General features: G+C 42.4%; 1 protein-coding gene across 1 annotated transcript in view; it reads left to right on the plus strand.

Moving 5' to 3' along the window:
• Positions 1-15,599, plus strand: part of adgrl1a (adhesion G protein-coupled receptor L1a) — a 105,021-nt gene that overhangs the window by 71,967 nt on the left and 17,455 nt on the right. Inside the window, exons 5-16 of the mRNA XM_059347640.1 lie at positions 2,769-2,976; positions 3,185-3,449; positions 4,968-5,295; positions 7,041-7,334; positions 8,723-8,826; positions 9,940-10,125; positions 10,349-10,387; positions 12,720-12,900; positions 13,028-13,150; positions 14,057-14,265; positions 14,364-14,537; positions 15,097-15,306. Coding sequence (XP_059203623.1) covers positions 2,769-2,976; positions 3,185-3,449; positions 4,968-5,295; positions 7,041-7,334; positions 8,723-8,826; positions 9,940-10,125; positions 10,349-10,387; positions 12,720-12,900; positions 13,028-13,150; positions 14,057-14,265; positions 14,364-14,537; positions 15,097-15,306 — 2,321 coding nt within the window. The remainder of the gene's footprint in view (positions 1-2,768; positions 2,977-3,184; positions 3,450-4,967; positions 5,296-7,040; positions 7,335-8,722; positions 8,827-9,939; positions 10,126-10,348; positions 10,388-12,719; positions 12,901-13,027; positions 13,151-14,056; positions 14,266-14,363; positions 14,538-15,096; positions 15,307-15,599) is intronic.

Genomic DNA, 15,599 nt, shown 5'->3' on the forward strand with positions numbered 1-15,599 from the left:
TTACATCTTAACATACTAAAATCAAACACATTAATAATATCCAGGCTGTTCGCTTGAAAGATTTGTATGATTTCCTATGAAAAGTAATGCAGTGGAATTTATAGCTTTCCTCCAAAATTGAGTCTAGTGGCTTAGTTTAAAAGCCATGTAGATCTCTATAGGGCAGGCAGGAGGGGCGATGGATTAATCAAACAAACCCTGGGACCGGTGTTCATGTTCTGTTAGAAGTTATGTACGGAAGTTTTGGGTTTTTTTTATAACCAAAATCCTGTTCTTCTTTCCTAACCTTAACAAAGTAGTTTTGGCACCTAAACCTTACCAAATAGTTCGGTTTTGGAACTTTAACATGCTAAAAGACTGTGATTGTGCATTACTCCTCTTAGGAAATCATTGTTCATGTGAAATTGTTGTAATAATACACTTTGTAGATGTATCTTATAGGTTTCCCATCAGCCATAAATAGATTTAACCTTCAGCCTAGTGGCACTTCAACACCCTTTACTGTATGGTAATATATATCAGTCTAAAGTTTATATTAATACTTGCTTTTCTTTGGTTGATCATCCTTTTTGTGGCTGTAGAGAACAGGCTTGCGTGTTTGCGTTTCTTTGTCCTTTATTCTACCTTGAGGCAGACTGTTCCTGGCTTTGTTTATGGGTCACCTACATGCAGAGCCGCTGCATTGCTTACTGCATGCTGTTTATTTCTCTATTTACAGTAGCATTGTACTTTTGAGGCAGTGTCCTACTTTTAGTGGTTGTTTTTTTCCACTCTAGCTTTCTGCTTCGATAATACCTCACCTTTTATGGCCTTTATTTGAAATGCTTTGGAGCACAGCAACCGTTTATTTGCAGGGGACTCCTGCTGTGTCCGGATTGATAAAAATGTCATTTTATTGTGGCGTGAGGGTGAGTTGGCATACATGTTAGTCAAGAAATTCATTGTTCAGCCGTCTGAAAGTGCCAGGTTTAACCATTGCTCTGAACGGTATTTTGCATATTTCAGTCACCCACGTTCATATTTGCAAAGCAAACACCTCAGGCGTCCTTGCTTTGGAAGGAGCATTTTGGTTTGACAATGGAGCATGACAAGCCTCCTCCCTGTGAAGAGTTTGAATTCAGAGTGTTTGTTTATGCCTGAGCTTGATTAGATTCCTTTTTGGCTGCCGGTCTCAATCCCTGTTGGACCCCCTCATACAGAACAGGCTAATTCCTAAGTGGCCTAGCACCACAGATCACCAGCCACTAACAACAACAGCAGCACGACAGGCAGCGAAAAGAGAAAGTGGGGTTTCCAGAAGCCTCAAGCTCCTCCATCTCTCTGTTATGATTCTCCTCCTGCTCCAGACTCCATGCAATATTCAAGACAGTTTGAGCCTACACTGATCCATCACTCTTACAGTCACTGTGTGGCAGTCAATGTACGTGTGTTGGTGTGTGCATGCACATTGTGTGCAATCCTCGTGTGTATTGGGATAGTTTGTGTGTGTGTGTGTGGTTGTGTGTGTGTGTGTGTGTGTGTGTGTGTGTGTGTGCGCCTGTGTATCCGTGTGTGCTGTATGTCATCTGTGTCCAAATGCCCCTGCAGTGTCCAATTAGTTCAGAGATGCGTTCAATCACGAGGTGACCAGCAGGTGTCTAGTTCTGTCGCAACCCCAAGCCAGAGAGCCACATAAATAAGCTGGCAGAGGAGACGTGGGGACTCCTCAGCTGTTTTATTCTGTTGTGCCTCCAACTCTCTCTCTTTCTCTCTCCTTTTCTCTTCTCTCTCTCTCTGTCGCCGGTACCCCTGTGATGTCAGAGTGGCGAGGATGCCAGCAGCTTTCCTCATAGATCACCTGACATGCCCAGTGGTCCCAGGACTCTCTCTCTGTCAGGCAGGAACACACTGCGTCAACCAGCCAATTTACACCAGTCCCCAGTGAATGACCTAAAGGAGACATCCTCTGTGTGTGTGTGTGTGTGTGTGTATGTGTGTGTGTGTGTGTGTTTGTGTTTGTGTTTGTGTGTGTGTGTGTGTGTGTGTGTGATGCTGATTTGGTATACAGATTGTATGTAAAGCTTCTATTTGTGTGTGCATCTATGTCTGTTTGGAATAGGGGCAGTTGTTTGTGCCTGTTTTCGTGCGTGCGTGTTTCTGTTCGAAGAAGAGGAGGCCTGGCCAACCTCACATCTTTACCCCAGGATGCTTTTTTCTTTGAGGCATTACTCTTGACTGAGAGCCAAATTTGAGTCCTAATAAAACAAGCTGCACAATTACTGTTTTACCACCCAGTAGCAGAGCAGAGAAGCAGAGGCCTTTGAAATAGAAAATGCACAATCAAATAAAAAGTAGGCCAAGATAAATTAGATTAGAGACTACATCTAAGCCGTGGCGGCAGCCAGAAATCTTCCATTTATCATATCGAGACGCTTTCCGACCACAATGCTGATGTTCTACAAATGAGCTTTTATATGTTCCTTCATTTTAAATCTGATATTGTACCTCACCTCACTCCCCACTCTCCCGCTCTCTCCTATTCTCCCCTTACTCTTTGTCTACTTTTCAATTCTAAACTTTCTTTTATCTACTCACATCTTTCCTCCGTCCACTCCATGTCTCTCCTATTCTATATTCCATGGTCTTTTGGCCTTTTCCCATTTCCTCTCTCCCTCCCCTGCCATCTCCATGATATTTTTCATTTTTACAATGCTTTGTTTTCATTTCCTATCTCTTCCTTTCCCCCCTTTCTTCTGCTCCTCTGCTCCAATGCATCTCCTCTGCTCCAGTCTTTGTGTGTCCGGGAACGCTGCTGCGGGTTCAGGCGGCCAGCTCTCTGCAGGAGGCGGAGCATCAGGCGGGGGCGTGGTGTAAGGACCCGCTGCAGTCTGGGGACCGTCTGTACGTCATGCCCTGGACCCCCTATCGCACCGACATGCTGTATGAGTATGCCACCTGGGAAGACTTCAAACAGAACCGAGCCACCACCACCTACAAGTGAGGGCACCTCCCACTGTCCTGGATGATCAAATAGCATCTGCTGCTGTATTGATTTGTTGGCTTTTGATATGGATATGGATGGTGATAGCAGAACGGTCTCACTGTGGTGTCAGCTTGCTCTCAGTGAGAACTTCTTGTAGGACTGTGTCGTGCAGAGTCGATGACTTGTTCTCCTGAATTTCTGCATTTGATTCTTTCTCAACAGGTTGCCCAACAGAGTTGATGGCACAGGGTTTGTGGTGTACGACGGTGCAGTGTTTTACAACAAAGAACGAACACGAAACATAGTCAAGTACGACCTACGGACACGCATCAAGAGCGGTGAAGCCATCATCACAAACGCCAACTACCATGACACCTCGCCCTACCGCTGGGGAGGGAAATCGGACATTGACCTGGCGGTGGATGAGAACGGCCTCTGGGTGATCTACGCCACTGAGTCCAACAACGGCCGACTGGTGGTCAGCCAGGTGGGAGAGCAGCGCTGCACAGAAGGGGATGATGTGGATTATAGATGCAGGAGCGGATTATATCAAAATCTCATCTGACTAGTCAGGCGAAAGGTCATATGTCACACATGGATGACTCACTATTGAGATTACACAGGTGCACTGATAAATTAGATGCTCTTGGCCAGCAAAAAGACTCACATAGAAATGATCTGCAAAAGGTCAGGCCTCCCTCCAATCATATCTAAAAACTACTCTTTACCGTGATGGTAAATATTTGATTTGTTTTGTTGGTCAACAGTCAGTTTCTTTCTGGCTTCAAATGTTATGGTATAATTTAACCCCTTACTATTTCTGGTAGATTTCTGCAAGAAGTGCATTTTTTGATTGGATGGCAAGCACTGTTGTTTTGGGAACTGCTAAGAAAGCCTCTTATTTTCAATGCACCTAGGTCTCTAGTTTGTAGTTGTAACTTGTAATGAGGCTTTGATTATGCAAGACGTCACAGCTGGCCATTTTATACAGCGAGGTCAAGTTAAAAAAAATGCTACTATAGGGACAAACATCATAACAGAAAATCAGACTCATTGAATCCAGAAGAGTCTCAACTTCACATTGATACCAAATGTATGCAGCCAGCTAGATAGGTGGGCATGTAAGTAATGCAAATATGTAAATATGCCGTGGGTATGTTGCCTACTTTTTGAGTAGTTTAGAAGCATATACTGTGCATAGTGTTTGAAACATATACTGTTTGTCGTCTCCAAAGTCACATTACTTGCCCTGCTTATTTGACAAACTCAAAACATGATCCATCACTGTGAACTTTGGAGCATTCATATTTTAATACCAGTCGGTTCTTTGTTTCTTAACAAATAAAACTGCAATCAGCCAGCAAGTTTCCACACAAACAGATTTTAAATTAATGTGTTGTTCAGATAGACGGGTCCCATTTATTATCACTATCTTTGACCTAACCAGGAAATTGTTTTTCTAACTGTATAAGTTAAACTATCCATCTAAAATATCAAGCCCTGCATGAGCTATGAGAGTGCAGAATAATGGAGCAACAAAGTAATAAATAAGGAAGCGATCACTTTCATCATCAAGGAACTGTTTGGCTTCTGAGGGGTTTTATTATTTTTCTGCTTACCCACAATGCTGCAAACCCACAGAGATCTCTATTATGCCTCGACATATAGTTTCAAGGTATATTAAGCAGCTTTGCATAAAGGCAAAGGAATATCTTTTTTTTTTTCAAACTAAAGCTGAAGGTTTAATTACTTAAATGTTTTTACTTGTGCTTATAAATCTTTACATTCTTGTACAGAAGTACCAGCTGTGCTTTTGGGACTTTATGTAAACATGAGTAATATGGGAAATGTTACATGAAATCCTTTTCAAAGTGTAATGATACATAAACCTGCACACATAGGAATAAAAAAAGGATATCAAATGCAAGTAGACTTGCATCCAAAACCAATTTTTTGTTGTACATTAAGCCTGGCTGAGTTCAACATTTCCTTTCTCTCCCTGTAGGTGAACCCCTACACCCTGCGCTTTGAAGGAACCTGGGAGACTAGCTTTGACAAGAGGATGGCATCCAACGCCTTCATGGCGTGCGGTGTGCTTTACGCGGTGCGTTCTGTCTACCAGGACGACGACAGCGAAGCGGGCGGCGACCTGGTGATGTACGCCTACAATACGAACAGAGCCCGTGAGGAGCCTGTCAACATCGCTTTCCCCAACCCCTATCAGTATATTTCCTCTGTGGACTACAACCCTCGAGACAACCAGCTTTATGTTTGGAACAACTATAATGTGCTGCGCTACCCGCTGGAGTTTGGACCACCAGACCCCACCACAGGTAAGGAGTGATCAGATTTAAAGCGCAAAGAAATAGTGTGTGTGGCATAAGTTCTGTTTTTTATTTTTTTATTTTTATACTTTTTTTTTGGATAGGGACAGTGCACATTAATGAACATCGATAGACATTTCTGTAAATATGCCGGATTATAGCAAGGCTGCTAGTTTGCATCCGTAGTCCCTAAAAAATTAAAAATAAATACAAATATAAAAGACAGCAAGTACATAAGTAAGATACAAATAGAGGAGACAACGCACACACAACATAACACATACCAGACCCAGACAGGATATAACTATGCAATAAAAAGTAATGTTCAAGTCCAGTTAGTGGTCACACTTTTGATGTGATTTGAGCCATTGTTTCAGAGTGAAAAGTGGGACATTCCCTTATTGAGCCTATAATTGCGGGACAATTTTTGCATTTCTAAAAGCCTGTTTCCCCAATTATACTTGATATGTATGAGTAGTTAGTAGGGTATTATAGTAACATTGATTTACTCATAAACAATTTTAAATTAAATTAAAAAATACTATTGGACAGTGTGATGCTACGCAAAGTAACATCTGACTAGAATAGAAAGGTCTAAATTGTTTATCCTCCTTTGTGCATGAATTAAGAACAGTTGAAAAAAAATCTCTGGATAAAATTTTTTTTTCACTAATGAAACCGATGGGAAAAAAATATTTTCCAGGTGAAAAAAAGGTTCACCAGAATTGTCTTCATGTGGCTTTCAGGGCTAGAGTTGATGAGTAGAAACCATTAGGAGTATACTTCACCTCACTCTGTTTTCTTACAGAAGAAATGACTGTATTTTAGTTTATTTCAATGAGATAAATGATGTACTTCAAATGAGTGCATTTCTGATTATTTCATAATTGTAAAACATTGTAAAAAAAGAACAATTTTACAGTGAAAGAAAAAAGATGCTTTTTGCTTGATCAGGGAACACTTCAAACAGCTTGTGCAGAATGTGTTTGTGACTGTTTCTTATCTGACATTTGGGTGCCTCAGATATCAAATCATTGTATTCCCATCCCCCGCTATAGTTACAGTAAAGAGCAGCCTCTCAGGTATGACTGCTATAGCACTTCATATCAACTTCTCTGTGTCATGGATAATGAAAAAGTCATTCTGAAATGATAAGGGCGGAGGATAAAATGAGAACACCACACTGGATTTTGGCAGTCCATCAATATGAGAGGGCGGTTTGGATGTATTGTATATCTGAGTCGCATAACGGCCTGTATGAAACTCGAATTAAGCCCAGAGAGAGTAGAGGCACAGACACACGGGCGGCGCTCACAGTGTGTGTGCTGCTTCTCGTTTGATCAGTTAGGATTTTGTAGTTGTGATGTGTTGCTTTTATCTTCGCATTAGGTTTGGTTGTTAGTGATGGTGACTTCTCTGATACATTTGATCAATTATTTACTTCTGCCTGACTTGTGATGATGCGTTCTCTCTATCTCCTCCCAAGCTTCTCTCATCTCTCTGGAGAGCGGGCTTTGAGACGCTCAAAAAAGTATTTGTCACCCCAATTATTGTCAGGCTAACTTTTGAACTCGACTTCTGAAAGACATCTTAAATTCTCATGCATGTGTCCTTCACTCTCTTGATCTTGATTTTTTTTTGCCTTTTCTTGCTCTCTAACAAATCCCTTACATCCTTTTATAACTCTTTAAATGTCTCCTACGCACTTTGTCTCATTTGTAGTCTCTTCTGTTCTCTGTGTTTCTCTACTTCAGGCCCTCTGACAACCACCCAAGTGACCACCACTCTTCCAGCTAGGCCCTTCACCTCCAGCGCCAGCCCTTCTACCGCCCGCCCTATGACCCCCACCTCACGCCCGATCGGCTCCATCAACAAGCATCCTGATCTTCGACCAATTACAGCCACTGTTCCTGTCACCCGCCGGCCACCTCGCCCTCCTCAAGGCCCGGAGCCTCATGTCTGTGAGTCAAAGCTGGTCCGTGGTGTCCAGTGGCCCACCACACAGAGAGGAGAAACAGTAGACCGCCCGTGTCCCAAAGGATCTCTCGGTGAGGACATTTGCATGTGTGTATTTTTAAACTTGTGTGCCTATTTTCCACTCCATGAAACAAACATCAGCGTTTCTTGTTGAAGTCTACTCACGCGGTATGTCCTCCATGTATGTGTGCGGGGAATTTATCGCTCAGCATGCGCCCAAGTGATCAGCATGTTTGTGCTCTCGCACTTGTTTTTTTCCACTGTTGTCTTCTTCTGTCCCCACGTTGGTCCCACCAGCAGGCACAGTCCCCACGGACCGGCAGATGAAAGCATGTCCTCCACATATGAAAGGCTCATCTCCCACAGAAACAGAGCTGATTGAAAGTGGCGAATAATGAAATGAAAGGCTAGACAACACAGGCTTCACCTCCCTTCATGCTAGTTTCTATACCTCCAAACATGCAGCAATCAAAAAGCTCCCTTTAATCACAGAAAGGAAAGACATCTCCCTCTCCAATGCCTTTCACTGTTTCTGTATGTTCTCTCTGTGAACGCCACTAACATTAAATTAGCAGCTGGCTTAATTGCTGCATCTTGGCAGCGCTCTCAAACCCAATCTGTGGTCGATGGAAGAGAGTATAGAGAAAAGCAGGATAGAGGAGAAAAAAATCAGTTGGAAGGAGACGAGAAGGGGGTATGAAATGCAACGCCACATCTGCTCTGATCCGTCTACAACTGTGAAGCGTTGCTGCATAGTCTTTGTCAGCTCGGCTCTCCCGTTCTGTTTCTATCTCTCTCTTTCTCTCTCTCTCTCTGTGGTCTCCCTTCTCTTTCTTTTTTCCCTGCCTTGTCTTTGTGACTTGACGTTGGTTATTTGTGTTAGCAGCAGCATATAGACCCTTCTCTGGTTTTATCCCCGCGTGGTGTCCTTTCTCTGAACCCACGTAACTAGAAAAACCTAGCTGGAAATGAGGGTTGGTGGAAGGTGCTTCCCTTCAGGTGTTTTTATTTGACAGTGAGGTATCATAACTCACCTATGTCTTTGGTGTGTGTGTGTGTGTGTGTGTTCATAGTAAATGTTATGTGGTGTGTCTGCATGTATTCCTTTTTAAAGCGTTTCTTTTAGAGCATTAAAGCCTGTTCCGCCCTGCCGTCTTCTTCTCCCCTTTCTCTTCCCTCACTTTCTCACTCCCTACTCTCCTTTATTGAACCTTTTCCACTTGTGACCCATTTTTACCCCTCCCTCCTTCTTCTCTCTCATCTTCAAACACTTTGAGTCTTACATTTTTAAAATTCATTTCATTCCGTTTTTCTTGGGTTGGGAAAAAAAATGATATCGCACTTTTTTTGTGCTCATCCTTCTCCTACACACTTTCCCCTTTAATTGCAGACACCTAACGCTTATTATCTCTCCATTACTTCTCCTTCCACTGTTTCCTCTCCCTCTGCTCGTCTCCAGGCATCGCTTCGTTCCAGTGCATGGTGGAGCAGGTCATGTGGAACCCGCGGGGTCCTGACCTGAGTAACTGCACCTCCCCGTGGGTCAACCAGGTGGCCCAGAAGGTGAGACCTGGAGCGGTACCCCCTGGCCGTGGGCCTGTCCCCTTCCTCTGCCTCACTGCCCCGACCATCCTCCCTGTCCACCTCCACACACACATTAACATATCTCCAAGGCTGGCCTGATTAAAATACAGACTAATTTCAACTGGCCCTTCATTACAAGGCATCTGCTCTTGATACTTAATTAACTCTCTTTTTTCAGTCATATACTTTAATCACAGCTAGGTTAAATTATTTTTTAAAAATCAGCCTCACAGCTTGCAAAGTACTCTGCCTCTGAGTTTTTCCATCATAGTCTTATATAATGCATTATACCTGTGCAGAAGATAAACATCATAGTCTAGATAAATGCACAACGGCCGCTATTGAAATTCTATCCCGATTTGGGCAATAATCACATTCCAGTCCATATAATTGTGAATTAAAAGTAAGCTGGTTATCGCGTCTACATTTCTGCAGGAAAAAACCCTGATTATGTAGCCATGCGTACCCTTGACCGGCTTTCTTAAAGGTTTTTTAAGTGTGTTCATGTGCCTGGGAGGGAAAGCAGTATCACGGTGAGAAGTTACATCGTTGGAAGAATCCATTATACCTTCTCCTTTTGGCAAAAATCAATTGCAATTGCAAAGTGGTTGCTAAGGGTGTGATTTGCAAGTGAAACAGCACTAGGGTGAATAAAAAGTTCAAGATGTGTTCTACAAGGTCCATCATTGTTTATAATGATACGAGAGGGGATGATAATAAAGATCCTTTTTGGAGAGTGTCTGGGGAAATCTGACTGCTGAAAAAAAATGTTTCTTTGTTGGTATTGAGACCAACATAAAACGTGTTTTTTGTTTGGAGTCCTTTGAATCAATTTGAATGTGACTCAACTACGCCTGTGGTGTAATTTCTTTATAGACTTATTTTAGTTGTTTTAATTCTGGCAATTGTATTTACGCTTAAAAAAACAAAGTGGTGTTCATTTATTCAGATTTTCCTGCTAAAAAAAAAGATCATTAACCTTTTTGTTTTCCAGAAAGCTTTTTTTTTTTAATAATCCAAAATATGTAATCCCTGCAGCACTCTAGACTATCACTGTATGTAAACATGTTCGGGTGTGTTGTGTGTGTGCAGATAAAGAGCGGTGAGAACGCTGCCAACATAGCAGGAGAGCTGGTTAGTCACACACGAGGCCGGATCCAGGCTGGAGATGTCAGCTCGTCCGTGCGACTGATTGAGCAACTGCTGGACATACTGGATGCCCAGCTTCAGGCCCTGAGGCCCGGAAACAAGGAGTCAGCTGCAAGAAACTACAACAAGGTAGAAGAAAGTGTCAACACACGCTCAGGCTTACACACACACATACACACACACACACACACACACACACACACATGCCTATATTAATTCAAGCATTAGAAAAGGATGCTGAGGTTAATGCGAATTTACCCCCCTAGTGCACATGCAAGGACGAGTGAGTTTTTAATTTACAGGCTTTTTTTGTTTAGCTGTTTAATTCCATGCTTTGTTTTCTCCCTTCCAGCTCCAGAAGCGAGAGCGGACCTGTCGGGCCTACATCCAGGTAACTTTTCTCTTTTATCTGCCTGCTTTACATGCCTGTGGAGTAGGACTGCTCTGCGACTTAGAATAACTGGGGGAAGATAAATCCTTGAGTCGACTAGGTTTGTGGATGAGATTCCTTTGGCTCAGTGCTCTGTATTATGATTTATATTGCCTTTGGAATCATTACTTATAGGATTTCTGTTTTTCTTTTTTTCTTTCTTCAAAAGAGCAATGAGAGTGAGTTTTGGTATAACTCCTGGCAGACATTGGTGTAGTATTTCCCAGAGCAGTGAATGTTGATACGTAGCTTTTCAGTCGCTCTTCATGTACATATGTTTGAAATATGGGTTGAGCAAATGTCGGAGTCATCTGTCTTTGACATAATCTTTGCTTAGTTTGACCGTGATTGAGCCTAAGTGTTTAATATTGGCCTTTGCCTCGTTGTGTTTCACAATAAGGTACGATATCTGTCTCTCTGAGAAAATGTAATTTGATGATAGCACTGTACGAAAGGCAACAGTTTGTGTTACTACACCCTTCTGTTCTTTTCCAATATTTGTGCAATATCTCTGGTTCTGAGAAAGCTGTAATCTAATATGATGAAAAGGCCTTGTGCATGCTTCTCTGTAATGATGAAATGCTGCGCTCTGCAGCACACAGTCTTTGTGTATCTTGACCTGTCTGCAGCATACTGTAATATGACACCACATCTTCTGATCTCTGTTGGTGCAAGATGAATTCAAAGGCTGCTGTGTAGTATGTAACTGACCATTATTTTTTTCCTGCTTGATGCAAGTCAGCTCAGTTCTGTTCAGAGGATAAACCGAAAAACACCCTCCGTCTTTTTCTTTTGTAGCAGATAGAGTGCATTCTCATGCTGAATTCATTTTGTTAACAGCGATGCTTTTTTATTCTGCACAGCAGTCAATCCTTCATTTTGAGAGGCCTGAGCAAGAGAATTACATGATTCATCAAGCAGGCTACTCCAATAAATTGGATAGCTGATACAACCATCAAAATTGCCATTAAATGAATTGTAAGTGTGAAATAGAAAGGTAATAGGTCTGACATAGCACAGTAATAAATGTAGTGCAGGGGAGTGGTGAGCTTCTAGGAAATTAAAGTGGAATCGCAGGGACTTTGTACTTTAATATGGGGTAATGTGGTTTCGCTTAACAATATGGTTTAACAGAAGAGTAATTACCAAGGAACGGGTGATAAACAAATCAAGAACTAATTAATAATTACTGACTAGCTAATTAATAGCTAATGGCGCTTCCTGAAAACTGAGAACGGATTGTTCCCAAAGTGTCTAGTTACTACTGTCGATATCTTTGAATCTGCATACTGCATACTGCACACAGTTTTTTTAGATGAATTGTTCCACATTTACTTCCCAAATTATCTGCTGAAGAGGGAGAACAAAATGCATTTTTAGTTCATGATTACCATTACTAATGTTTATTGTCTCCTCAAATGAAGTAGAACAAATTTAGAACTGAGAAAATATCTAAAAATTAAATGGAAATGAGATATTTGTTCACAAATGGATCAAGGATTAGCAAAATACTAAAAAGATTTTTTTCAAAAATCATCATTATTCACATCATGTATATTTACTTAAAGGTATAGTATGTCACTTTTCCTGCATTAAAATGTCCTATATAAAAAAATGACTAGACCTATATTATATATTTTGCTAACATTATCCCAAATGTTACCAACAATTTACACAATGTCATTTCGGTTGCTTGTCAGTATCGTCATATCCCCCTTATGCATGCATCATCATTATGTTTTTGTACCAAAAGCTGTCAGAAATAGCCTTTTATCCAGTTTTTAGATCTAATTTACATCTTACATCAAACGGGCTGAGCCAATGTTCCTAGCAGCAAACAGCCAAACAGCATTGGAAAAACACAGATTTTTAATGTGGAATTGATTTATTCAGAGCTCTAACAGGTTTTAATCCACTGGTCCTTTGGTTTTGGAGCGGAGGAGACCTCTGCAAATAATTTGTCTCCTGGTAAAAACCTTCTGAACTATGGGAACTGAAAGAATACTAACAGGTTGATACTGACTGCAATGAAAGCAATGGTGTTGAAGACAACAACTACAATGACCCCATGCTACTTGACAAGAGTACATAACTCCATATTTTATTATTATTTTGATTGAAAGCATCAGCAGCAGAAAAGTTCATATTGTGCATTTAAATATTCCCAATGGGTTTTTGGTGGGTTCCTGTATTTTTTGCACTTGTTCTTTGTCAGCTACTTAGGATTTTGTGCACCATGTTGTAAAGTTTTCTCAGTCGCAGTAATGCATGCTTTGCCTCCTTCGTGTGCCAGGCGGTGGTGCAGACAGTGGACAACTTGCTGCGACCTGAGGCTCTGGAGTCGTGGCAGGACATGAACAGCACAGAGCAAGCCCACACTGCCACCATGCTACTGGACGTCCTGGAAAAAGGAGCTTTCCTGCTGGCCAACAACATGTATGGGAATCGGTTTTCTGACCGAGCGCTCAGCATTGGTAAGAAAGCAGTATTGATGCTGCATGTATGGATGAACCACAATTTGGATCACTGTTTATGGATGTATACTTCTTGAGTGTTTTTTGCATCTTTGACAAATCTTTGTGTGTGTTCTCCCACCATCAGATCTCGAGGTGCATGTTCTAAACACAGAAATGGACCTGCAGGACTTGTCCTTCCCACAGAACTACGACAGCGACAGCACCATCCAGCTTTCAGCTTCTACTATCAAACAGTACAGTCGCAACGGTCAGCAGCCTCTACGTCACCCCAGCCCACCCCAGCCTCACCCCGAGGCCTGAGAAATCGCCCTGTCCTGTGCAGCCCACTCTGATGTTTCCATTTGCATTTTCATGCGAGCTTAAAACAATCTGCATGCAGTTGACTAAGTTATTGGTTCATAATAATAGGCTAATCAGATTAACAAAAGTGCTGAGACAATTTCTTTTCTTGATGGTTTCTTAACAGCAGTCTTAATAGAATAGCTGGGGAGGCGTGTAGATTACAATCGGCCCCAGTCTGACAGAGCAATCTCAGCACTCCCTCTCTTCTCTCTTCCCCATTCCATTCCCTCGCTCCGTCTCTTCGCCATCTTATCCCCCTCTCTCATCTCTCTTGTTTCTAACCCCCCTTCCCTCTGTCATCCCCCTCTCCATAGCTCCCCTCCTCCCTCCCTCCGTGGCCCCTCATCCCATACCCTTTTCTGTTTTCTGTCTCCGCTCGGCTCTGCAGTGGGAACGAGATTAGAATGATTGAAACAAACGCACATGAAATATTCATATGGAATAATAAGAGATCTGTGAATGCTTGAGGGATGAATGTTCCATTGCCCTCCACATTAAATCTCGCTCTCTTCCACCAGTCAAAATGAAACGGTCCTTACCATCATTCTAACCTTCACTAACTCTCTCTCTCTGTCTCCCTCTCGCTCACCCTGTCACTCCCCACTCTCTATCTCTGTCACTCTCGCCGCCATTACCATATTATACCCCCATTTTTGTATTTGGTCTTTTTCCCCCTCCCTCCCTCCCCCCCTTTATCGTTCTGTCTGCGTTTTCCTTTTCATATAACGTCTGCCTTTTTCTTTCTCTTATCACACTTGTCACTCTTTCATTCTCCTTCTCTTCATCTCTCTGTGTCTCCCTCCATGTGCAGGACAAGTCAAGGTGGTGTTCATTCTGTATAAAAACTTGGGCTCCTTCCTGTCCACTGAGAATGCCACTGTGAAGATGGAAGTGGATGGGCAAAGCCTCGATAAAAAGCGCCTGGCAGTCAACTCCCATGTAATTGCTGCTTCCATCAACAAAGAGTCCAGCAGAGTGTTTCTCATTGAGCCGGTGGTCTTCACACTGAAACATCTACAGGTGGCCAACATCACTTATTTTGCTTGATTTTCATTATGACACATTGTCCCCAAGCAACATGCCCCATCATCCCTCTCTTTGTTTGTCTTTTTCCACAGTTGGAGAATTTTTATACCCCAAATTGCTCATTCTGGAACTACTCTGAGCGCTCCATGACGGGCCAGTGGTCGTCGCAAGGCTGCAAGCTGCTGGACACCAACAGCACGCACACCACCTGCTCCTGCAGCCACCTCACCAACTTCGCCGTGCTCATGGCTCACCACGAGCCCGATGTGAGTAAACAAGGGCGTGGCAGACATACGGTTAAAATGGAGGCCAAGTAATTTATGCAGACGTTCATTCGTGCAAGCATTAGCGTTCGCTCACTCTCAGTCACACACCCGCACACACATGCACATTAATGTACCCTCTCAAGGCTGACAAGCTCTTTGTTTTGAATTTTCTCTTTCCCTTCTTTCACTCCGACATTCAGGGAGGCACATGCTTACAAATTCATGTCCTGCTACTTCTAGCTGACATTCACATGAATTTGAATGTCATGTATTTTTTTTTCAGGACGTCTTGTCTCTTGTCTCTACACTTTAGCTCCTTGCATATATTTACAAATATTAAATAAAGCAATTTTTCTCTCCCCTCCCCCCTGTTCTATCTATCCCCCTATTGTTTCTGTCCTCCACTCCTCTCCCATCCATCTCCCATTCCACTGTCTTGTCTTATATTCTTCCCTCTCTATTTATCTGATTCGGTATATGTGTCCCTCTCTGCCCTCTGTTTTTATCCTATTCCTCTCCACACTCTCAACCCCCATCTTTGTTGACACCTGGACCTCAGTACCAGGGCCGAATGCATGAGCTGATCCTGTTTGTGATCACCTGGGTGGGCATTGTCATCTCCCTCGTGTGTCTAGCCATCTGCATCTCCACTTTCTGCTTCCTGCGGGGCCTGCAGACCGACCGCAACACCATCCACAAGAACCTCTGCATCAACCTCTTCATCGCCGAGCTGCTCTTCCTCATCGGCATCGACAAGACAGAATACCATGTGAGTTTGTAGCCACATAAGACGTTTGGGTTTCATTCATGAAAAGGGTTTTGCTTTTTTGTTTTGGAAGGGTAATACTTAATACTTAATCTTCTGAACCCCAAGCAGTTTTTTTTCTCCTGTCACATTTTTTTCACTTTGTTTTTCACTGCAATAAGAAAAATATTGGTACTCTATGGAAACAGTGCAGCTGAAATTAGGAGAACTCAAAAAGGTCATAAATAATTGAAAAAATGAATTTAAAAAAATGAATCTAAATATACAATATTTTTCCAAGTGCCCATAGGTCTAAC

This window comes from Centropristis striata, chromosome 13 (genome assembly GCF_030273125.1).
Source record: "Centropristis striata isolate RG_2023a ecotype Rhode Island chromosome 13, C.striata_1.0, whole genome shotgun sequence".
NCBI lineage: Eukaryota > Metazoa > Chordata > Actinopteri > Perciformes > Serranidae > Centropristis > Centropristis striata.